The sequence below is a fragment of the Nerophis ophidion genome, linkage group LG16 (assembly GCF_033978795.1).
Source record: "Nerophis ophidion isolate RoL-2023_Sa linkage group LG16, RoL_Noph_v1.0, whole genome shotgun sequence".
NCBI lineage: Eukaryota > Metazoa > Chordata > Actinopteri > Syngnathiformes > Syngnathidae > Nerophis > Nerophis ophidion.
The window spans coordinates 15,242,627-15,268,165 of NC_084626.1; the positions used below are offsets into that span (position 1 = coordinate 15,242,627).

Consider the following 25,539-nt stretch of genomic DNA (forward strand, 5'->3'; position numbering starts at 1 on the left):
TTGTTGCTATATTTAAAGTATTTTTAAAAATCTCACGTACCCCTTGGCATACCTTCAAGTGCCCCCAGGGGTACTCGTACCCCCATTTGAGAACCACTGCACTAAAGTATAAAGGATAACACATCTTTGAAGTTATGAGTTGCCATATGTAAACGTTCAGTCACACTTTTGTAGCAGATATATATTTCTCAGATGTATCTCCCTTTTGTCAGATTTAAACAGGAACTGCACTTTTGGGGGGGGAATTTTCCCTATCGTTCACAATCAATGTGAAATACATTACGACGGATGGAAATGTTTTTTTTAATGCATTCTAAATATCAAATAAATGTAAATAGGTCTGTTTTTAGCTCTACTATTTTGCCCATAAAATCAGAGAAATAACCATTCAAAAAGTACCATAATGGCCAAAAAGCTCCATTTACATTTTGTGACTTGAATATTATCCAAGTATCATTGACATTAACTAACACAGACAAACAAGTTCATCATAGATTAACTTGTTTAGCCTGCTCAGTGCCCTAGTGGTTAGAGTGTCCCCCCCTGAGATCGGTAGGTCATGAGTTCAGACCCCGGCCGAGTCATACCAAAGACTATAAAAATAGGACCCATTACCTCCCTGCTTGGCACTCACCTCCCAGGGGGTTAAACAAGGGGATGGGTCAAATGCAGAGGTTAATTTCACCACACCTAGTGTGTGTGTGTGACTATCAGTGGTACTTTAACTTTAGATCATAAATCATGCCTTATACAGTAAATCAGGCTGTTGATACAATCCAACAAGTTGGGACGCGTTGACAGCCCTACAGGGACCTGGAACTGTCGAGAACGACACAAAAAAAATTTGTTCCCACCCCATTTCTTTGCGAGGATTTTGAGATATTTTCATCTGAATGGGATTATATGAGCATCCCAGCAGGCGGCATCTAATGACAGCCTTATGTTTTTTTCCTCTCATGAAGTGTGCAGTGAGTAAAAATCAGCGATGAAGGGGAAAAAAAGCAAACGTGATGCGTTTTTTAAGTTAATGTGCTGTGTATTCTTAAAATGGTCAAAATAAGTAAATATTAATTAATATAAATGTGTGCTCCCTACTAAATTACATGTATACTTACTCGTCACGTCCGTTGTGTCCTGAGCATGACACTTCACCCTTGCTCCTGATGGGTGCTGGTTAGTGCCTTGCATGGCAGCTCCCTCCATCAGTGTGTGAGTGTGTGAATGGGTGAATGTGGAAGTAGTGTCAAAGCGCTTTGAGTACCTTGAAGGTATAAAAGCGCTATACAAGTACAACCCATTTATAATTTATAAAACCCTAATGAAGGTGTTTGTATGTTTTTAGGGGCTCTATAGGCAGAATTGAACAGTTTCCATTGACTCCATTTTAATCACACTTATTCAATATTTAGAATGCATTTCGAAAAAATCCATCCATCTTTATGACTTTCATAATGATTGTGAACGATAGGGAAAATTCCCCTCAAAAGGTGCAATTCTACTTTAACTTACATTTCACAGATTTAATATTTTTTTCTTACATTTAAGTTTAAATTAAATGTTGGCTCTAAATAATATATCTAAATGTTGAATTTAAACCTAAATCTCAAACATGAATCCCTATGTTAAGTAAAACTATATATCTATATGCTGAATCTAAATGTGAGTGCTAAATGTTAAATGCAGCACGAAATGTTAAATCTAAACCCAAATGTTAAATATAAATCTGAAATCTAAATGTGAGCGCTAAATGTTAAATCTAAACCTGAAGTTTAAATATAAAAGTGAAATGTAAATGTTGAATCTAAATTAAAATTTTTAAATCTAAACCTAAATGTTAAATATAAATCTTAAAATCTAAATGGGAGCGCTAAATCTTTGCTATGTGTAAAGATGAATATATAAATATATAAATATATATATATATATATATATATATATTATGTAATTTTTCCATTTATCCAACGCCTCTCAGCACCCAATCTACCAATAGCAAATAATCTTTTTTTTAAATCCTGAATAAAGAACGGAGATCTAGATCACTCCAAAAATCTAATCACTTGTTTTTTTTTTGTTTTTTTATCTCATTATCAGTGTTGCCACAGTTACCTTGAAAAAGTAATCTGATTAATGAGTACTGATTACTCCTTCAGAAAGTAACTTTGTTACTTTACTGATTGGTTGATTTTAAAAGTAACTAAGTTAGTTTACAAGTTACTTTATTTGTTACATTCAGCAATGCAGCTACCGACCTTACCCCCGCCGCCTCAACATAAAAATGACAAGCGGTTTTGCCAATAATCACTTTATTTAATATCAACAACTGCACTTAACATAACTACTTGTTTTACAATAGGGCTAGGTGATATATCGATCTACACGATATATCCCGGGTTTGTCTGTGCGATATAGAAAATGACTATATCTTTATATTTGAGTATGGGTTCTCACGCATTTGCTTTTAGCTGCAGGCATTACATTACAGGCTTTTATCGCTCTTTCCTGTCTCTCCTTCTCACAGACAGCAAGCGCACCTTCTTACATACGTCACATACTGTCACGTCATACGTCACATACGTATACGCCCTCGCGGAGCATAGAAGTAGCAGAATGGGTAACGCTAGCTGTGGTGCTAGAAGAGCCGTGCGAGTGGTGATACGAGAGAAAGAAGGTGCAATTGAAGGAAAAATTAATTCCCACGAAAAACAGCAGAGGGTCCATCGTCTGGCGGTGGTTTGGCTTCAAGTGGGAATATGTCGAACAGAAACTGTAATTTGTCAAGTGTGGGCCAAAAGCATTTCTATAAAGAGTAGCATTACTGCTAATATGTAGGATCATTTGAAAAGTCACCTGCTAGAGAATGAAGAGTGCTTGAAACTCCGCATGTCAACATCTCTGCTCGGTGCCATACGCCCACACCATCAAAATGCAGAGGCAACCATTTCCACATCAACAACGTATGGAAAAAATAGTCAACAACAGAATTTAATAACGTCCATAGTAACCTACCACATAGCGAAGGACGAACACTATTTGATTTCCTATTATGCAGCTCATTTTTTTTCGACTCTTAAAATGTCTCTGATAATCTTGCACTTTCTGTTTTGGAAATGACGTGAACGTTTGTGCCATTGCTTGATAACTGTTTAAAAAATACAGTTTTGGTCATTTGACTTAGTTGTGATTTTCTTCTCCGCATGAAAGTTTAAAATGAGCATATATTAATGCAGTATGACCAAGAATGTTTTAATGTAGACACATAGAATCATCATACTGCTGTGATTATATGCATCAAGTGTTAATTTAAGGCCAATATTGTGTATCGCGATATGGCCTAAAAATATCGAGATATTAAAAAAGGCCATATCGCCTAGCCCTATTTTACGTATTAAATAAATAATGATGACAGTCTTTCTTTACTGAACATAAATAGTTGGTTTATCTATATATTTAAAAAAAAAAAAAACAGTATTTCTTTACCGCAGTAGACATACATTTTTTTTTTTTTTATAAAATATATTTTTTTTACCTGACTGTTAATACTGCAATGGCAAAACCTACAAATATAAATGTAACTATTAAATTACGTGAACTTTTCTTATGAACACAGAACCTGTTGTTATTCACAACATAAGAGCAGCTAGGCATGGTTTTACAGTACCCCACCTTCCGCCCGAATGCAGCTGAGATAGGCTCGAGTGCCCCCCGCAACCTCGAAAGGGACAAGTAGTAGAAAATGGATGGATGGATGTATAACACCACATGTCAGCTGTAATTGTTGTCATGGTCCAAGTCTTGGACCATGTCATATTCTGGTTTTGTTTCTGTTTTGTTATCGCAGCCTGTTTTTTATTTGACATCTTTAGTTCCTGGTTGCACTTCCTGGTTTGTTTCGGTTGCCTAGTTACGCATTTAGTCTCACCTGTTTCTGGTTTTTGATCACGCGCACCAGCCCCTGATGATTTCTGCCCCTATATATGCCTGTCTTTGTTTGCCTTTCGTTCTCGGACTATAGTTTGCCTCACGCAACAGATGACGTCTCATTCCCGCATTGTGGTAAAGTACTTTTGTTATTCGATTAGCTTCCAGGCTGTTTTGTTTATTTCCTTGTCCCTAGTTTAGATACTAGCACTTTCTGTTCTTTCTAGCTCCTATGCTAAGTTCTGTTGGTTTATCAATATCAATCAATCAATGTTTACTTTTTTATAGCCCTAAATCACTAGTGTCTCAAAGGGCTGCACAAACCACAACACAAACCACTACGACATCCTCGGTAGGCCCACATAAAGGCAAGGAAAACTCACACCCAGTGGGACGTCGGTGACAATGATGACTATGAGAACCTTGGAGAGGAGGAAAGCAATGGATGTCGAGCGGGTCTAACATGATACTGTGAAAGTTCAATCCATAATGGATTCAACACAGTCGCAAGAGTCCAGTCCAAAGCGGATCCAACACAGCAGCGAGAGTCCCGTTCACAGCGGAGCCAGCAGGAAAACATCCCAAGCGGAGGCGGATCAGCAGCGCAGAGATGTCCCCAGCCGATACACAGGCAAGCAGTACATGGCCACCGGATCGGACCGGACTCCCTCCACAAGGGAGGGAGGGACATAGGAGAAAAAGAAAAGAAACGGCAGATCAACTGGTCTAAAAAGGGAGTCTATTTAAAGGCTAGAGTATACAGATGAGTTTTAAGGTGAGACTTAAATGCTTCTACTGAGGTGGCATCTCGAACTTTTACCGGGAGGTCATTCCAGAGTACTGGAGCCCGAAATGAAAACACTCTATAGCCCACAGACTTTTTTTGGGCTTTGGGAATCACTAATAAACCGGAGTCCTTTGAACGCAGATTTCTTGCCGGGACATATGGTACAATACAATCGGCAAGATAGGATGGAGCTACCCGTGTAGTATTTTATACGTAAGTAGTAAAACCTTAAAGTCACATCTTAAGTGCACAGGAAGCCAGTGCAGGTGAGCCAGTACAGGCGTAATGTGATCAAACTTTCTTGTTCTTGTCAAGAGTCTAGCAGCCGCATTTTGTACCAAGTGTAATCTTTTAATGCTAGACATGGGAGTGCCTTATGCAAGTGTTTTTGTTATTAGTTTGTTTTTGTAGTCACAAATAAATCATCATTCCTACCTTTACGCTGTGTTCCATCTCCGCTGCACCACGAGAACGCAAACACACGCCACAATGACACCTAGACGTCACAATTGTTCTATTGTTATAATCAAGTTATGAGTCAAACACTGGCGTGGGGCAAGTAAACCAGTGGTTTTACCTCATTAACAAAAGACTCTCAAACCTCTTGTCAGAAAGTCTATTCCTCATTCAGTGCAGTTTTCAGCTTCCTCTCCATCTGTTCACACTCCGTCTTCAGGTAAGACTAAAGGGATGTTCTGTGAGGCAAGTCCACCTTGATTGTAGCGAGGATCTTGTTTATTATGGCACGGAACGAGGGCGAGTGAACTGTGCTTAAGTAGGCTGACCATACGTCCTCTTTTCCCCGGACATGTCCTCTTTTGCGGGGCTGTCCAGTCTGTCCGGGTGGGGTTTCTTAAATGCCTCAATTGTACGGCGTTTTGAGTCAGGGTTGCTTGCATTCTCACTGTACGTACAGGGTTTAGAAGGGGTTAAAATAAAATAAAAATTGTGAAGATGTGCGCACGCAGCAATATTCCTTAAAGAGAGACAGAGAGAGCGGGGTAGCCAATAGATTGATAATCAAGGCATACATGGTCAACAGCCATACAAGTCACACTGAGGGTGGTCGTATAAACAACTTTAACACTGTTACAAATATGGGCCACACTGTGAACCTACACCAAACAAGAATAACATACACATTTTGGGAGAACATCTGCACCGTAACACAACATAAACACAACAGAACTAATAACCACAACCCCTTGCAACACTGACTCTTCCGGGATGCTACAAAATACACTCTCGCTACACCCTACTCTCCTCAACCTCAACCCCGATTACGTCACATCAAATATTCCACTTTGAAAAATATTTTTGGTGGAAGATTTTTCATATTTTGTGTGTTTGCCATAAAAAAAACAACATAGTTTTGTTTGACAAAAAAGGGCGGAAAACAAACAAAAAAATAACATAAAAAATAACAAACATTTTGAAATGAGGAATGGATCTGAAGTCGAAGTAGACTCCAGAGATTTATGTTAATATAAAATGTATGTATGCCCTGGCACACCATTATCCTCATTTTATGACGAAAGCAAAACACTTTTTTAAACTTTTATACTGATATAAATACACCCACAACTTATTATATAAAGACATAGAAAAAACCACCAGCAGCAGTAAAGTTTAGATCCTTGAAAGAAAGAAGAAAGTGAATGAATGTTTGTAACTGAATACATTTACATATGCATACAAATGTGTCTTCTTTTTTTTTATTATTTATTTTAATGAATTAAGTAACGTTTTCCAAAACACAATATAGAATGTGAGATATAACAGGACAATGCATACGTTAGTCATTTGTTTTCAAAACGCTTACAAAAAAGTGGGATCCCAAAAATGTATTGTGGGACCCTATTTTCATGACTTGATGGGATCCCTGGGAGCCCATTTTTAAAATTCCTAGCGCCGAAACTGCTGTCAACAGAGGAGAAAAAAATGCTTTATTTAAATAAATATATTATTTATGAAGCAAGTTCAAGTATCATTGGCACATTTTCACCTAGTCCCGGCCTTGGCGTGCTGCCCGCCTTGGCACGCATATATGTCCTCTTTTTGGGATTTCAGAATATGGTCAGCCTATCTTAAGGGCGGCATTTCTTTGACAACATACTGCCTGACCAACATCTTTAACTCAAAATAATGAGTATATTTCCAACTTGAAAACGCGCTTCTCTCTCTGCCCTCCATTGTTGTTTACTTTGGTGTCCCACAGGTGTCATTCTCATGCTAAAAAACTTGTTGCTTACGTGACGTCACTTGCCAAGACGGCAAGAAGAAATTGAATGTATTTTTACGAGGGAAAATAAAAAAAAATAGTAACGCACAGTGACTTGGATTAAATAAACTTTAATCTGGCTACTGGTTTGGAAATATTAACGCGTTAGATTTAGCGTTAATAAAAAAAGACGTCATATTAGATCAGGCCTGGGCAAATATTCTGACTTGAGGGCCACATTTAAAGAAAAAATGTGTCTGGGGGCTGCTATTTTTAGGACCACTAATACAAAACCTCACAATAATTGAATGCTAAAAACGTTATGACAGACCACCTTAAAAAACGTAATGGAATTTAAATTTTTTCTATGAATGATAAAACACTGAATATTGACAAAATATGAATGTCCCACCTCCTTTCGATCGCCATATTTTACAATCAAGTGAAATGCAACAAAAAATGCAACACATAGTTAAATATGAACGCGAAGGGTAAAAAATAAACCCACCTTCAATCTGATACATCTGATATAACACTAAGCTTTAGAAGTTTGTTGCGAAAATCTCCTACCGCGTCTGTGGAAACGCTTCCCACCCACACTGCTTGATGCCTCGTCTGAGCCGCTGTGACGTAGATTACCATAGTAACTAATTAGATTACCATAGCAACTGGTATATTTCCCAAAAGCGCAGATTCCAACCATTGAAATACTTTGTACAATGGATGACTTACGGTCATTAGAAAACATGACTGCACATCATAATGGCAGCTACACATTCCATCTTAAAGATTAAAAATATATATATATATTTGGGAATGTCTGGCGGGCCGGATTGAAAAGTTTAACGGGCCGCATGTGGCCCCGGGGCCTGAATTTGCCCAGGTCTGTATTAGACTAACACGTTACTAAGTAACGAGCTACCGGCATCAGTACTCATTATGGACATTTCCTGGACGACTACAGGGATTTCTTTTAGATTTCATCCACATAACTTTTTTGAGCTTTGCTGCTATTGTTCTATGGCGGAATAAAATAAACTGAGCGAACCGTCTTGTCAGTCATCGCCTGTCTTTGTCTCTGTGGGTGGAGGCAGGCACGCTGGCATAGACACATACAGAGAAGTTGCAGCCTCATAACCTCGTTGAAATTATCCGTCTCATCCTCCAAAACTACATTTCCTGAAAGTTTCATCCAAACTAACCCATGACTTTTTGAATTACTGAATGTTGCTAACTAACTAACTAACTAACTGACTAACTCATCAATCAATAAACTGACAAACCTTGGCAAATACATAACATCTTTGGAGGTACAAATTGCAAGACACAAGGCAGAAGCAGGACAGACGCAGCGTGGGCGCAACTGATTTTAATTACCGTATTTTCCAGACCATAGGGTGCATCAGATTATGAAGCGGACTGCCGATGAATGGTCTATGTTTGATCTTTTTTCATATATAAAGCGTACCGGATTGTAAAGCTCATTAATGGAATATATATATATTAAAGAAATATATATATATATATACATATATATATATATATTTCTTTATTTTTATTTTTTTCTAAATGCAAAACACTTCCTTGTGGTCTAAATAACATGTAATGGTGGTTCTTTGGTGAAAATGTTGCATAGATTATGTTTTACAGCTCATCTTCATGTCGCTTTCTGACAGTCTCTTCCAGATGCGCCGTTTTGTGGGCGGTCTTATTTACGTGGCTCACCTTCAGCAGCGTCTTCTCTCCGTTATCTTTGTTGTAGTGGTGTAGCGTGCAATGACTGGAGCGGAAGAAGTGTCAAAAGATGGAGTGAACTATTTTAAAAATATTCAGAATTGACCTAAATCAATAACGGAGCAGCATCTTCTTATCCGGACACAACAACAATGCCGGAAATATGTTCCGTGAAATAAATAAAGTCAGACCGGAACTCTCTAATAACTTAAGTTCCTTGGTTGAATAATATAGACTCACTACACCGGTATGTTTCAGCACTTTCATGGCGAGTTTACTGACAGATATAAGTAAGAACTTTACACTATTTTATATTAGAAATGGCAACAGCGGAGGATGAATGTCCCATTACAAGAAGATAGAGAAAAAGAAGAAGTTTATTGACTACGGTGGCGGCACGGAAAACAAAGGCGGAAGCGCGCAATTTTTCAGGAATTATGCAGATCCTAAATACAGATCAGCAGGTACCTGAAGGTAAGAAAATTTGCTTTTGCAAAATAAAACACCAGATAATATGCCTTACCTTATAAACACACCATAATAATACTCGTATGTTGAAGCACAGTACAATCCATCAAGCGGTGCGGCTACATAGCTTACCAAAGTCGTACTAAAACATGTTGATGGATTTTTGAACGCCATGTTTAATGTTATATATTTTCAATGGAACATATACAAAATGTTGGTGTTGTTTACTTCAGTCATATTGCAGTCTACATGTATATCTTATGTTTAACTGCCATCTACTGATCACACTTATCATTATACCATGTACCAAATATAATAGCTTTGAGGTCGGTAAGCAAAACCAGAATTATTCTGTACCTTAGGCGCACCGGGTTATAAGGCGCAATGTTGAGTTTTGAGGAAAAAAAAAGTATTTTGAGTGCGCCTTATAGTCCGGAAAATCTTCTTTGGCAGCTTAGTCACAGATGACCTTGCAAATTTACGTTCTTGGGTCGGACAAGTATTTTAATTGGATGTTTAGTTTTTTTATTTATTTATTTATTTATTTCAATTTTGTAATGGTACTTTAATTATTATTAATAGTTTGTTTATATTAAGTGTCGTCATCCTATTTTAGTCAATTATTAGTCATATATTTTCAGTTATGAGTGTTGTAATTATACAATGCACTTATTTAATTAGAATTGTCCCATTTTATCTTGATGTTATGTTGATATAGTACATTCACGTTTGTTGACAACACCTAGCATGGCTGTACAAGCCAATTCTTGAGTGACAGTCCCTGTTGCACTTAATGCAAACATGTGTAGAGACTTTGTGCTACTGGAACGCTAAATGCTGGTAAATTAGACTTAAATTTATCTGAAACTACGTCTGCACGGTTTGCTAAGTGCTGCTGTTTTGGTTAGCGACAAATGGGCTCGGCAGTTAACTTTTACTATCTGTGAGTGAACAAGACAATGTCTATAAACAGAGTTTAGCTGCATTTATACTACAATGGAGGGACAAGTAGTCTCATGATAATATTGAAGACGTTGCATCTGTTATAGGGGAAACCTGTATGAATGAATGAGTTCGAGGGGACATCTATGATGAATGAACATGCAGTAATAAGGCTTTAATTGACAGTGATGGTGTACTGCTATGTGCGTATACTAGCATAGCACTGCTCCTTTAAAACAGTGGTTCTCAAATGGGGGTATTTGAAGGTATGCCAAGGAGTACGTGAGATTTTTTTTTAATATTCTAAAAATAGCAACAATTCAAAAATAAATATATTTATTAAATAATACTCCAACAAAATATTAATGTAAGTTCATAAACTGTGAAAAGAAATGCAACAATGCAATATTCAGTGTTGACAGCTTGATTTTTTGTGTACATGTTCCATAAATATTGATGTTAAAGATTTCTTTTTTGGTGAAGAAATGTTTAGAATTAAGTTCATGAATCGATATGGATCTCTATTACAATCCCCAAAGAGGACACTTTAAGACGATGATTACTTCTATGTGTAGAAATCTTTATTTATAATTGAATCACTTGTTTTTTTTTCAACAAGTTTTTAGTTATTTTTGTATCTTATTTTCCAAATAGTTCAAGAAAGACCACTACAAATGAGCAATATTTTGCACCGTTATACAATTTAATAAATCAGAAATTGATGACATAGTGCTGTATTTTACTTCTTTATCTCTTTTTTTCAACCAAAAATGCTTTGCTGTGATTAGGGGGTACTTGAATTTAAAAAATTTTCACAGGGGGTACATCACTGAAAAAAAGTTGAGAACCACTGCTTTAAAACATGCATAGATGGGGGGTTGTTTTGACAAATGTCACATCTGGACGCTGCAGATGTTGCGATATCAAAGTGCACATGTCACAGCGTGACGCGCGCGTGTGTGTGTGTTTGTGTGTGTGAGTGAGTGTGTGTGGTGGTGGGAAGTGTTAGGAGGGGGCCCGCTTTGCTACAGATGCTGTCCGTAAAGGCGGCCTGAAAACATTCCCCCTTTGTCATCTGTTCCCTTGTGTTGTTGACACTTGGCAAGGAGGCCACAGCTTCCCACTGCGTTATACAGCCTAAAAAGGACACCTTGAGATGAGAGATGACTTCGCATATTTGCTGAGGTCACAAATCCAATCCATTTGTTGTGTCATGTTATCGTCTGCACCAGCGGTTTTCAACTTTGAATACCACTTAAAAAGTACCACTGTTTTTATTACCTCATTGTGTCCCTTACAATTTCAAGACCATTGCATTAGAAGTAACGTTTAAAATATCTTCGGTGAATACATTTGTATTATTATTAGAGCTGTCAAACAATCGAAATATTCAATCCATCTCATTTAGTCTAATTTATTGATATATGCAAAAAAAAAATTAATTAAACATGAATTAAACTAAATCTTTCATATAAATATACATGTTAAACATAAATGTATATGTTAAATCTAAACCTAAATCTTGAATCTTAACCTATATGTTGTCACAATGGGGGGATCGCAGCTTGCTGCGTGGTCGTTCTCCCAGGAAGGCAGACGAACTACTCGGGACATGGCGTTTAGGTAAAAACATGATTTAATTTAAACTAAAAAAAAGGTACAAACAAAAAGCACTCACAGCGGGGGCACAACTTGACTAAGGAACAAAACTAACACATAAACAGACTATGAACATAAATCAAACAACACTTACTATGGCTTGACAAGAGTAGCATGGACTTTGGCATGAAAAAACTGGCATGGACAGAACATGAAAAGAACACAATGACGCCAAACCAACTGACCGGCAATGGCAGGCTTAAATAATGCCTCTGATTAGTGCTCGGGTAGCAGGTGAGCGGCCGAACACTAATCAGAGACAGGTGAACGTAATTTGCAACCATGGCAAATAAACAAGGGAGTGAAAAAAAAAACAGGAACTTAAAGAGTCCAAAGGTCAACAGAACATAGCCAAACAAGACATGATCAAAGGACATGACATATTTTAAATCTAAACCTCAATGTTAAATCTCATCTAAACATGAGCGCTAAATCTTAAATCTAAACCTAAATCTTTTAACTATAAATCTACATGTTAATCTAAACTTAAATCTTGAATCTAAACCTATGTGTTGAATCTTAATCAAAATGTGTAATCTAGGGCTGGGCAATATGGCCTTTTTATTAGTATGTCGACATTTTTAGGCCATGTCACGATATGCAATATGTATATCTCGATATTTTTGACTTAGTCTTGAATGAACACTTGATGCATATAATCACAGCAGTATGATGATTCTATGTGTCTACATGAAAACATTCTTCTTCATACTGCATTAATATATGCTTATTTTAAACTTTTAAGTGCAGGATTGTCAGAGACGTTTTAAAACCAGCTATTAGTGCACTTTTGTGCATGATGTCACTAAGATGACATATAAAAAAACAACACTAAATTAAAGTGCACTTTTTGCACAGAACGCCACTACAATAGTTAAAAACAATTAAAGTGCACTTTTGTGCATGATGTCACACAAGATATTTCAATAACTGTCAAATAAAAATGAGCTGCATAATAGGAAATCAAATAGTGTATGTCCTTCACTATGTGGTAGGTTCCTGCGGACGTTATCTCCTTCTGTTGTTGACTCTACAGCCCTTACCTTTGGGCTGATACTGAGGGCGACTGTGTCGACCAGTTTGACGCGTGCAAATGATTGAATATCCAGTACTGTAGAAATGTGTTTGGATATGACAAATCGTTTACTCCATGCTATCAAAATTAAATCAAATGTAGGTTATAGACCATTATGTAAGCTGACCTTGAATGGCACATTGTCACAGCAGCGAGACTTGACCACACACGGCCCGCTCTGCACGACACGGTTGGAAACTGTTTTTCTTCCATACAATCGCCCCCCCCGAGTGTTCCCAGCTGAACCCAATTAAAGGATGCTACCATGACAACCGCACCATTGCAACAGATCCATCCCTGTCAACACTTCCTGGTTCTCAAACAGGAAGTGGGTGGAGAAATGTCCCGAAAAGGAAATTCAGCATCAACTGAGGCCAGCAATCAATTAGAAAAAACTAAATAAAATCAATGTAAACAAACAAGGAAATTTGGCTCCATAATTGACAATTTTTTTCATACGGTGTTGATGTGAAAATGGTTGCCTCGGCAATTTGTTGGTGTGGCACCGAACGGAGATGTTGACATGCAGAGTTTCAAACACTCTTCATTCTCTAGCAGGTGAATTATCAAATGATGCTACATATTAGCAGTAATGCTACTTTTTGTAGCAACGCTTTTGGCCCACAGTTGACAAATTACGGTTGTCTGTTCGACATATTCCCGCTTGAAGCCAAACCACCGCCAGACAATTGACGCCGTGCTGTTTTTCTTGGGAATTAATTCTTCCTTCATTTGTTACCAGATTCGCACTTTCTTTTTCTCGTATTACCACTCGCACCACAGCTAAGGTTACCTGTCTGCTCTGCGAGGGCATATACGTATGTGACGTATGTAAGAAGGTGCTGTTGTTTTATGTCTCTGTGAGAAGGAGAGACTACAAAGAGTGAGAAACGCCTGTAGTGTTATGCAAATGCGTGAGAACGCGTACTCCAATATCACGATATAATAATTTTCTATATCGCACAGAGACAAACCCGCGATATATCAATATACCGCACAGCCTTAGCTCCATTCCAGTGCGCGAAGTGGCAACTTGTCCAGGGTGTAGGCTGCAGCACCCCCCGCCACCCTGAAAGGGACAAGCGGTAGAAAAATGGAGGAATGGATGTAATAATGTTCATTGTCATTTCTGTGTTATTAATCTTTACTTCACTAACTGATTCTTTGCTATCACTTTTCATATCATATTTGTACATATCGTTTTTGCTGTTCTGTTGTTATTGTGGCTGTTATTGTTGTCTTATCGCCCTCTTGTCCCCGCAATTTACCCCTCTGTCTTCCTTTAACATTTGATAAATCCATTTGATAAACTCAATTACAAATACAGCTACTAGAGAAGTATCCCACACTTCTCCCTTGTAAAGCAAATCTGTACAGCAAATGTGGGCATGTACATCAACTATATGATTTGCCTGAGTAGCTGGACAGGACAAAAAAAAAAAAAAAAACTTCCTATCTTGCTGTCATGAAGTAAAAAAGAAGGTTACTGCAGAACTAAATCTATCTTAGTAGTTGTGGAGAGGGGCGTGTCCTACGTGTCCCCTGCGGGCGGAGCATGTGCGGCAGCCGGTCGTGAAGCAGCAATCAGGTGAGCAGATACCTCAGCTGGGACGAGTTATCTAATCACCTGTTTCCTTTATCAGCAGCGTTGGAAACCATGAGCGCGGCTGGCAAACTGGGAGTGAGAGTCAGACGGAGGAGCACGCTGTTGAGCGTGAGAGACAAAAGCTGAAAAGCTGAAAATGAACTCTGAACACTATCAATTGTTGTAAATAGAATAAAAGAGTGTAAACCACTGAGCCAAGGTGTGGTGTTTCCTGCAAAGGAACAGAGGATCGAGGTCGGAGATCGTCACAGTAGTCTTTGGTGGAAACACCGGGAACTTTTTTTAACCGGCCGGGTGAAAGGTAGAAAAAGGCCATGAATTGATAGATTGCAAAATTAGGGGTGTTGACAGCCATCATGTACACACCCATTCATGTTGTCTGCGTTGCCTATTGTCTTTTAAGCACAAAGTCGTTAACAGCTGCTTGTAAAACTGTAGTTAGGGGTTTAAGGATTCGTGTTGATGATTCTTTTCAATTCTAAATTTGTGGTTGTCGATTCGATTCAGGGACAATATTGTTGTTCTTTTTTCACGATATGATACGAAATCGATTCAGTAATTTTAGAGCAAAAACAATTCAAGCAGTGGGACTGTGTAGGATCAAGGTGGCTATGCGGGAGCTGTCTTCCTGGATCTGAAAAGAGCTTCCGACTCACTTAAATCATAATGTACTAAATTCCAAAATGTCCCACTTCTTTTTCTCTGATAGTGCACTCTGCTGGATGAGATCATACATGTTAAATAGAAAACAGACTGTTCAGATCGGAAAATCAATGTCACCTTACCTTATCTGTTCAACAGGGATACCCCTAGGCTCTATCTTGGGTTCAATTCTGTTCACCCTCTATGTAAAAGCCTTACCTGCAGTCTCATTTGCAATTATATGCTGATGATACAGTGCTATATGTCCAAGCTAAATCAAAACAAAAAGCTGCAAAAAAACTATCAGCAGCTCTGGCACAGGTATCTCACTGGCTCAATGAATCCTAAAGTTAAAGTTAAAGGCCGACTGAAATGAGATTTACTTATTCAAATGGGTATAGCAGGTCCATTCTATGTGTCATACTTGATAATTTTGCGATATTGCCATATTTCTGCTGAAAGGATTTAGTAGAGAACATTGTCGATAAAGTTTGCAACTTTTGGTCGCTAATAAAAAAGCCTTGCCTTTACCGGAAGTAGCAGACGATGTGCGCGTGACGTCACCGGTGTGAGGGCTCCTCACATCCTCACATTGTTTATAATGTGAGCCTCCAGCAGCAAGAGCTATTCGGACCGAGAAAGCGACAATTTCCCCATTAATTTGAGCGAGGATGTAAGATTTGTGGATGAAGAAAGTAAGCCTGAAGCACAAAAAAAAAAGAAGGAAAAAAAAGAAAGTAAAAGCGACGGCTCCGGGCGGCGGCAGTGTGAGTGTTTCAGATGTAATTAGACACATTTACTAGGATCTAGGATAATTCTGGAAGATCCCTTGTCTGCTTAATGTTTTAATAGTGTTTTGGTGAGATTGTAAAGTCATACCTCAAAGTCGGATGGCTGCGGTGAACGCCAGTGTCTTTGATGGAAGCCATGGAGGAGCGAAGCTCACAGGTGCCTTTTTTGACAACTGCTGCAGGGGGACGCGTAATCCACTGATGTCTCCGTGAAGAGTCGACTTAATATCACAATTTTCCCATCCAAAAACTTGCTGGTTGACGTAGACAAACATGTTCGCTTGACCGCTCTGTGTTAAAGGCCTACTGAAATGAGATTTTCTTATTTAAACTGAGATAGCAGGTCCATTCTATGTGTCATACTTGATCATTTTGCGATATTGCCATATTTTTGCTGAAAGGATTTAGTAGAGAACATCCACGATAAAGTTCGCAACTGGAGAAAAGCCCTGCCTCTACCGGAAGTCGCAGACGATGACGTCACATGTTGATGGCTCCTCATATATTCACATTGATTTTAATGGGAGCCTCCAAAAAAAACAGCTATTCGGACCAAGAAAACACGACAATTTCCCCATTAATTTGAGCGAGGATGAAAGATTCGTGTTTGAGGATATTGATAGCGACGGACTAGCACAAAAAAACAAAAAAAAAACAAGTTAAAAAAAAAAACGCGATTGCAATCGCGTTGCATTGAGACGGATTCATATGTTTTTAGAGACATTTACTAGGATAATTCTGGGAAATCCCTTATCTTTCTATTGTGTTGCTAGTGTTTTAGTGAGTTTAACAGTACCTGATAGTCGGAAGTGTACGTCCGCAGCCGGGTGTTGACGTGCAGTGTCTCGGGGAAGTCGACGGCAGCTGTACGGGAGGCACAAGCTCAGCTGATATCCGGTAAGTGGCGACTTTTTAACCACAATTTCTCACCGAAACCTGCTGGTTGACAAGTGGTCGGGATTCATGTCCGCTGTGATCCATAGGAAAGCTCCACATCCTTGAATTTTAAACAAGGAATCACCGTGTGTTTGTGTGGCTAAAGGCTAAAGATTCCCAACTCCATCGTTCTACTTTGACTTCTCCAATATCAATTGAACAAATTGCAAAAGATTCAGCAACACAGATCTCCAAAATACTGCGTAATTATGCAGTTAAAGCAGACGACTTTTAGCTGTGTGTGTGCGCAGCACTCATATTCATAACAGCCCGTGATGTCACGCGTACATGTCATCATTACGCGACGTTTTCAATAAAAAAGTCCCGGGATATTTAAAATTGCAATTTAGTAAACTAAAAAGGCCGTATTGGCATGTGTTGCAATGTAAATATTTCATCATTGATATATAAACTATCAGACTGCGTGGTCGGTAGTAGTGGGTTTTAGTAGGCCTTTAAAGTTTAAAAACAAACAAAGAAACAGAGGCTGTGTCTCGGTTGCTAAAGGCAACTGCAATCCATCGCTTTCCACCAACAGCATTCTAATTTGACGTCTCCATTATTAATTGAACAAATTGCAAAAGATTCAGCAACACAGATGTCCAAATTACTGTGTAATTATGCGATGAAAAGAGACGACTTTTAGCAGGAAGTGGTGCTGGGCTAATATGTCCCCTCCAACCCACAAACACACGTCATCATACGCGTCATCATTTCGCAACGTTTTCAACAAGAAACTCTGCGGGAAATTTAAAATTGCAATTTAGTAAACTAAAAAGGCCATATTGGCATGTGTTGCAATGTTAATATTTCATCATTGATATATAAACTATCAGACTGCGTGGTCGGTAGTAGTTGGTTTCAGTAGGCCTTTAAAGTACCAATGATTGTTACACACACACTAGGTGTGGTGAAATTTGTCCTCTGCATTTGACCCATCACCCTTGATCACCCCCTAGGAAGTGAGGGGAGCAGTGGGCAGCAGCGGTGCCGCGCCCGGGAATCATTTATGGAGATTTAACCCCCAATTCCAACCCATGATGCTGAGTGCCAAGCAGGGAGGCAATGGGTCCCATTTTTTCTTATAGTCTTTGGTATGACTCAGCCGGGGTTTTAACTCCCAACCTACCGATCTCAGGGCGGACACTCTAACCACTAATCCTGTTTAAACCTCAAAACCCAAAAGACTGTATCTAAGTTCTTCTCTCGTAAGTCGGCAGAGGGCGATCAACCGCCTGTAGTGGTTAATGGAGAGAGTGTTGTTTCGTAGACAAATTCACATATCTTGGCGTGGCCTTTGACACAATTTTATCATTCAAAGCACATGTTAAAAAAATTACAAATATCGTTAAATACACTGTCAAATTTCAATCATATAAGACCATTTCTCACTTCCAAGACAGCTTAAGTCTACATGCGCGCCAGGATATTCTCACATATAAACTATTGTTTCACAACTTGGACACACACAGCTGTACTAAAACCCATCAAGTCTCTCTTCAAAAGGGCAGTAAAAATCCTTGACAGGAAACCAATGCACTTCCACAATTGTATTATACTAAGAAAAACTTTACATTCTTGATATGGAGAGCTACTGTACCACATCTTTCTTGATGTGTGTCTCATCTACAAAGTTTTAAATGCGCTTGCACCCCTAACATTAGATTAATTCATTCAGAGAAGAAACAGTGAAGGTGTCACACCGCGGTGAGGGATGTCTTGTCTTGGTTTTTTTGTCTTGTGAATTGCATGTTTTATTTTGAAAAGCAACTCCTCTTGTTTTAGATCACTGGCCCTTCTTCTTGTGTCACCAGTCTGAAGTCATTCCTGAACCCTGATTGTTTCCACCTGTTTCCCTTTACCCTCATGTGTCATATAAGCCCATGCCTCCCCTTGTTCTGTGCCAGATTGTCTCAAGCTTTCGTGCCTGTCTTGCTTCCATGTTTATGTCCATGCCTTGCCTCGTCCCATGCTTATTTCCTTGGATCCTGAATTCCCACACAGTTATTTTGAGTTTGACTTTTTCTCCTACTCAGAGTGAATTTTGTTATTTAGCTTTTGTTCAAACGAAGCGGTGAGTTATTATTTTTCTTACTAATCTTTCCTTCCTCAAATTTCTTGAGTGATTTTTCGTTTACATTTATTAGATTAAGATTAAGAGTAGAAGTTTTTAGTCATTGTTTTCTTCCTCCTGTTTGAGGGTTTTATGTTAATAAGTTTCATATCAGATGCCGCGGATATTATAGTTTCTTTGTTTTTGTATTTTCCTCCTTTTAGGAGTGATTTGCGGTTATTCCCTTTTTTTTAACCTTTTTCGCTGACCGTTTTTTGTTATTGATAGGTTTTGTATTACTCTGACTCTGGAGCTGAAAGAGCTGTCAAAATAAACGTCCTACGAAGAATCCCTACTCTGCATCTAAGTTCATTCCTTAGTCCAAGCCTGACAGAAGGACGAAGAACTAGGGCCTGGTCCAGAGGTAATTGCAATACACCAAGACATAGAACAAAATTCGGTCAAATGGTCACCTCTGTAAGAGGAACGCAATCCTGGAATAGGTTGCCCACACACATTAGAGACTGTGATAACTATCCAAAAAAACAAAAAAAAAAACAAGCACTGGCTAAAAAGAAATCCGACATGCACCCATTAAACCATTAAACACTGTTTCCAGACTCCAGCCCGTTCTAGTGTGCTCCTGGCCAGCGTATTTGAAGCTGTGAGTGAATTGTCTGCCCTGGTCTATTGGCTTGTAATTGTGTATTGCAACTGCTTGTCTTGTCTGTTTTGTGATGTCTTATTTATTTGTGTCATCGTGGTTGTAAAGTCTTATGTGTCTCACTGTGGGATTTTAGAAACCTGCTTTAGGACTACGGCTGAAAATCAGAGTTTATGCCCAGTCCGGCACATTTACACTGTTGGTTTAAGTGTTGATCAATATGCACCGTCTCAATTACATAAAGGAAATACAAATACCGTAAGTTAAATACTAGACCCTGCAGGTGAAGTTTCCTGTATTCCTGTTATTTCTTGTTAGAGAATTAAGTATGAAAAATTATGGATACCAGCAAGAAAGTAAACAACAATTAATAGTTAATGCATTTCCATTTGATAAAGTGCAACCAACACTTTAGATTGAATTAACAAAATGAAATCTTTTGTGCTCACGTTGTCAATATTTGAGCACTTAATAAAACTACAGTAATCAACATTTTTCCAGTAGATTTACCTGCTAAATAAAGTTTCTGACCCGGCCATACAGAATTTGTTCTCCGCCCTGGTGTTGTTGATGAAGGACAGCGTGTGCTGAAACATCTATGCCTTTACATCCCTGTTGATGGAGTTGGCTCATCGCTTCCTAATTTCCATGTCTTCCCTGAACCAGCTCAAGTATTTATTTGTTTCTGATGAAATGACTTCTCCTTGGCTGCCAGTTGTTCACTGCCATGTTGTTGTGTTCCGGAAGTCGTGACCTCAGTCGTCACTTCCGTTCTTTCGATTGCATCCTTAGTGACTTTAAGTTGAGTTGTGGCTTCATATTATTGTGTTGTATCATTTCAATCAACCAATCAAAGTTTACCTATACATCCCTTAATCAAAAATGTCTCAAAGGGCTGCACAAGCCACGACGACATCCGGGCAAGAAAGAACTCAACCCAATGGAAACAACGAGAAACCTCGAGTGACCGGTGCAATGGATGTATTTGTTGTGGCTGTATTTGAACGTTTTTGTGTTGTATCCATCCATCCATCCATTTTCTACCGCTTATTCCCTTTCGGGGTCGCGGGGGGCGCTGGCGCCTATCTCAGCTACAATCGGGCGGAAGCCCAAAAATGAAAATTGTGCTCTAGCGCCCACTAGGAAAATAAACTGATAAAACTGCTTGTAAATTCTGTTAGGAATGTCGTAGAGTGATGAAACAAAAACTTCTATGGAGGTCTGACTAAGATCGGCACTCGGGACACGGCGGCGGCGGCCAACGGCGGACCCGACCAACGCTGCTTGCAGCTTTGTCTCTTATGATATTGTTTTGTGGTGTTTGGATTTGGTATGACCTTTCTTGACCACTGTAGCTATTCGCCATTTTTGTTTTGATGACGCCACAGACAAGAAAGCAAAATTTAACGTTTACTGTCTCTATGATTGAAAGTGCTAAACTCCATCGAAAGTTTTCAGTTTTGAAATTCAATGTTTTCCTTTTCGTAGTATCAATAAAATCAATAAATTCTCTTTGAAAACGATCTCAGATCGATCAATACCTGTCTTTCGAAAGGCAAACTTGCAGAGTACAGATCAATGTAGTTGAATCTAAAGAATACAAATCATTATATCGATTAAATTATTACACCCCTGTTAGCTATGTTTGCCTGTGTGTGAGACTCCAAAAATGAGCTGGACTTCAGCCGTAAGCTTGCCAGACAGGTTTTCTCTTCAACAACAAATACTGCCATGTGTGACAGTCGCGACACCATTGTTGCGACTCCAAAACATCCTGTCGCTTGAAAGTAAAAGCATGGGTCAACGCTTCCTGCTTGGCCGGTAAAGCACATGGAGTTCCTGAATGCAACATTATGTATGGTTTACTTTTACAGACATAAACTTGATGGGTTTGTCTATAGATAGCATGTAAATAAAGTGTTCTATAAAATGTCCAATAGATCGATAGATAGATAGATAGATAGTACTTTATTGATTCCTTCAAGAGTCAATAAAGTACTATATATATATATATATATATATGTATGTAGTAAAAAAATCGATTTATAATCGAATCGCGACCCCAAGAATCGATACTGAATCGAATCGTGGGACACCCAAAGATTTGCAGCCCTAATAAATAAATATATATATACAAATATATATATTTATATATACATATATATACATATATATATATATATATATATATATATATATATATATATATATATATATATATATATATATATAATTTTTTTTTTTCCTGAAGTGGTCGCCCCAGCCTATTTCAGCAAGTGTTACAACAGCGTTGGTTCGTACAAAAAGAGTGTGGGTACTTTCATGGCCCACCTGCAGTCCAAACCTGTCTCCCATCGAAAATGTATGGAGCATTATGAAGCGTAAAATACGACAGCGGAAACCCCGGACTGTTGAATGACTGAAGCTCTACATAAAACAAGAATGGTAAAGAATTCCACTTTCAAAGCTTCAACAATTAGTTTCCTCAGTTCCCAAACGTTTAATGAGTGTTGTTAAAAGAAAAGGTGATGTAACAGAGTGGTGAACATGCCCTTTCCCAACTACTTTGGCACGTGTTGCAGCCATGAAATTCAAAGTTAATTATTATTCGCAAAAAAAAAATAAAGTTTATGAGTTTGAACATCAAATATCTTGTCTTTGTAGTGCATTCAATTGAATATGGGTTGGAAAGGTTTGAAAATCATTGTATTCTGTTTATATTTACGTCTAACACTTTTACAACTCATATGGAAATAGGGTTTGTAAATTGAGGACAAACAAAGTATTATAGACTTAGACTTCCTTTTTATTGTCATTCACATTTGAACTTTACAGTACAGATAACAACAAACTTTTGTTGCAATAGCTAATGTTAGTGCAGGATAAAAAATCAATAAGGTGCAGATATAAATAAATAGATTACTGTACAGATAAACATATTGCACTTTTGCATATGCATCCATGTTTATGGATGTATGTTATATTGTCTTTACATTACAGCGAGTTATTCCATTTTTGCGGGGAATTGAGGGGATTATTATGATTTATTCAAAAGTTTTACAGCCTGAGGGAAGAAGCTGTTACAGAACCTGAAGGTTCAGCTACAGTACGGAGGCTGCGGAAATTCTTTCTAGAGTCCAGCAGTGAAAACAGTCCTTGGTGGGGGTAGGAGGAGTCTCTGCAGATTTTCTGAGCGCTGGTCAGGTAGGGGCTTTTTTCGATGTCCTGGATTATAGTAGGCAACGAACATTTGTCGTTCGTTGCAGCTCTACTTTTAATGCGGATCACAGTTAACGGATCACTTATACCTCATACCTTGCATCTTGATTCTTCTATGTAAATTAGAACTTACTTTTCACAGCAGCCGGTGCAATTCTTCATGATGGTGAAGGAATTGAAACAATTGTGTAAATAATTTACTTTTGTATACCTGATCTAACATTTGAGATGGGAAAAATGATCGATTCTCCCTTGCACACAATAATGGGGTGATTCATTAATCCACATACAAATGTTCAAATATCAAAGGTTAAATAAAGGAATACATACACTTAAAAAATGCGGCATTAATGCTAATGTTAGCTAAAAATGAGCTCAAGTTTTTTTTTTAAACTAACTGTAGGAGAAAATTTAGCTAACATCCTTTTAGCGTTATGTGTTAGCTACATAAGGAGGAGAGGACAAGCGATGCTAACCGCGGCCCTAAGCAAGTTTGAATGTGAAGTAATGAAACATGAACATAATAAATGCTTTGTACACTTCAACTGAAAGTTAATAGAACACATGTTACAGCAAAGGGTAACCAGCTAAGAAGAGTAAATTAGTAAGTAGATTAATAAGTAACTAAAGACAATAGGAAACTCTACAGTACGGCAACATGTCTGTCGGCCATAGATATGAACGAGTAAATACACAACACACAACTTTGAGCTGCAGGTTCTTGGCGACTGGGGCCAAAGTGTCTGATCATTCTGTGGTTTTAGAAGGCACAGAAACGAAATCAAGGATGAATGCTCGCCAAGTAGGGACTTATCTATCCATTCTGTCCCTCTCGGTGTTGCGAAGGGGCTGGAGCTGCACTCGGGTGGGCGGCAGGATATACACTGGACAAGTCACCGCATGGCCAACACAGATAGTCAAACATGCATTCACAATTTCATTCTCACATTCACATCACTAATTTACACACTAGGGCCAATTTAGTGTTGACAATCAGCAGTCTTCCATATATATATATATATATATATATATATATATATATATATATATATACACATATACATATACATACATCCATTATTCCATTTTCTACCACTTATTCCCTTTGGAGTCGCGGGGGGTGCTGGTGCCTATCTCAGCTACAATCGGGCGGAAGCCGGGATACACCCTGGACAAACACAGGGCCAACACAGATAGACAGACAATATTCCCACTCACATTCACACACATTAGGGCCAATTTAGTGTTGCCAATCAACCTATCCCCAGGTGCATGTCTTTGGAAGTGGGAAGAAGCTGGAGTACCCGGCGGGAACCCACGCACTCACGGGGAGGACATGCAAACTCCACACAGAAAGATCCCGAGCCCGGGATTGAACCCCAGACTACTCAGGACCTTCGTATTGTGAGGCAGATGCACTAACCCTTCTGCCACCGTGAAGCCCTATATATATATATATATATATATATATATATATGAACACAAAACAAGTAAAGTTGGCACGTTGTGTAAATCGTAAATAAAAACAGAATACAATGATTTGCAAATCCTTTTCAACTTATATTCAATTGAATAGACTGCAAAGACAAAATATTTAATGATTAACTTAGAATTTAATGGCAGCAACACATTGCAAACAAATAGGCACAGGGGCATTGTTACCACTGTGTTACATGGCCTTTCTTTTTAAGAACACTCAGTAAACGTTTGGGAACTGTGGAGACCATTTTTGAAGCTTTTCAGGTGGAATTCTTTCCCATTCTTGCTTTGACGTACAGCTTAAGTTTTTCACACAGATGTGTAAGTTGCCCATGCCTCGGGCACTAATACACCTCCATACCATCCCAGATGCCGGTTTTTGAACTTTGTGCATATAATAGTATGGATAGTTATTTTTGTCTTTGTTCCGGAAGACACAACGTCTACAGTTTCCAAAAACAACTTGAAATGTGGACTCGTCAGACCACAGAACACTTTTTCAATTTAAAACTGTCCATCTTAGATGAACTCGGGCCAGACGAAGCCAGCAGCGTTTCTGGGTGTTGTTGATAAATGGCTTTGGCTTTCCATAGTAGTTTTAACTTATACTTGATGTAGCAATGAACTGTAGTTCCTGACAGTGGTTTTCTGAAGTGCTCCTGAACGCTTGTGGTTATATCCTTTACACACCAGTGTAACTTGTTGATGCCTGAGAGATCGAAGGTCACCGGCATTCAATGTTTGTTTTGGGCCTTGCGGCTTACGTGCCCTGATTTCTCCAGATTCTTTGAACCTTTTGATGATATTACGGACTGGAGATGGTGAAATCCCTAAATTCCTTATATAACATTATATATAACAGCTCGTTGAGCAATGTTATACTTAAATTGTTTGACAATTTGCTCATGCATTTCTTCAAAAAGTGGTGACCCTCGCCCCATCCTTGTTGGTGAATGACTGAGCATTTCATGGAAGCTGCTTCAAACCCAATCATAGCACCCACCAGTTCCCAATTAGTCTGTTCACCTGTGGGATGTTCCAAATAAAAGTATGATGAGCATTCCTCAACTTTCTCAGTCTTTTTTGCCACTTGTTCCAGCTTTTTTAAAACTTTTTGCAGGCATCACATTCCAAATGAGCTAATATTTGCAAAAAAATAACGTTTACCAGTTCGAACGTTAACTATCATGTCTTTGCAGTCTATTCAATTGAATATAGGATGAAAAAGATTTCGCAAATCGTTGTATTTGTCATAACGTGGACTGTGGTGGGTTTTTTTTTTCCCGGAATGCAAAGGAAGGTGACGGGACATGGCGTAAAGGTAAATACATGATTTTAATCTTAA

At 38.5% G+C, this 25,539-nt stretch overlaps 1 protein-coding gene across 3 annotated transcripts in view; it reads right to left on the bottom strand.

The window, feature by feature from the left end:
- Nucleotides 1-25,539, bottom strand: part of LOC133535011 (sodium- and chloride-dependent GABA transporter 2-like) — a 94,513-nt gene that overhangs the window by 63,773 nt on the left and 5,201 nt on the right. Inside the window, exons 2-3 of one of the 3 annotated variants that reach the window (XM_061874409.1) lie at nucleotides 16,774-16,840; nucleotides 16,640-16,707 (exon numbers count right to left, since the gene is read on the bottom strand). The exons of the other annotated variants lie outside the window; for them this stretch is intronic. Of the exons in view, the coding sequence (XP_061730393.1) occupies nucleotides 16,640-16,707; nucleotides 16,774-16,839 (134 nt within the window). The 5' untranslated portion in view covers nucleotide 16,840. The remainder of the gene's footprint in view (nucleotides 1-16,639; nucleotides 16,708-16,773; nucleotides 16,841-25,539) is intronic. 3 annotated transcript variants of the gene reach the window in all.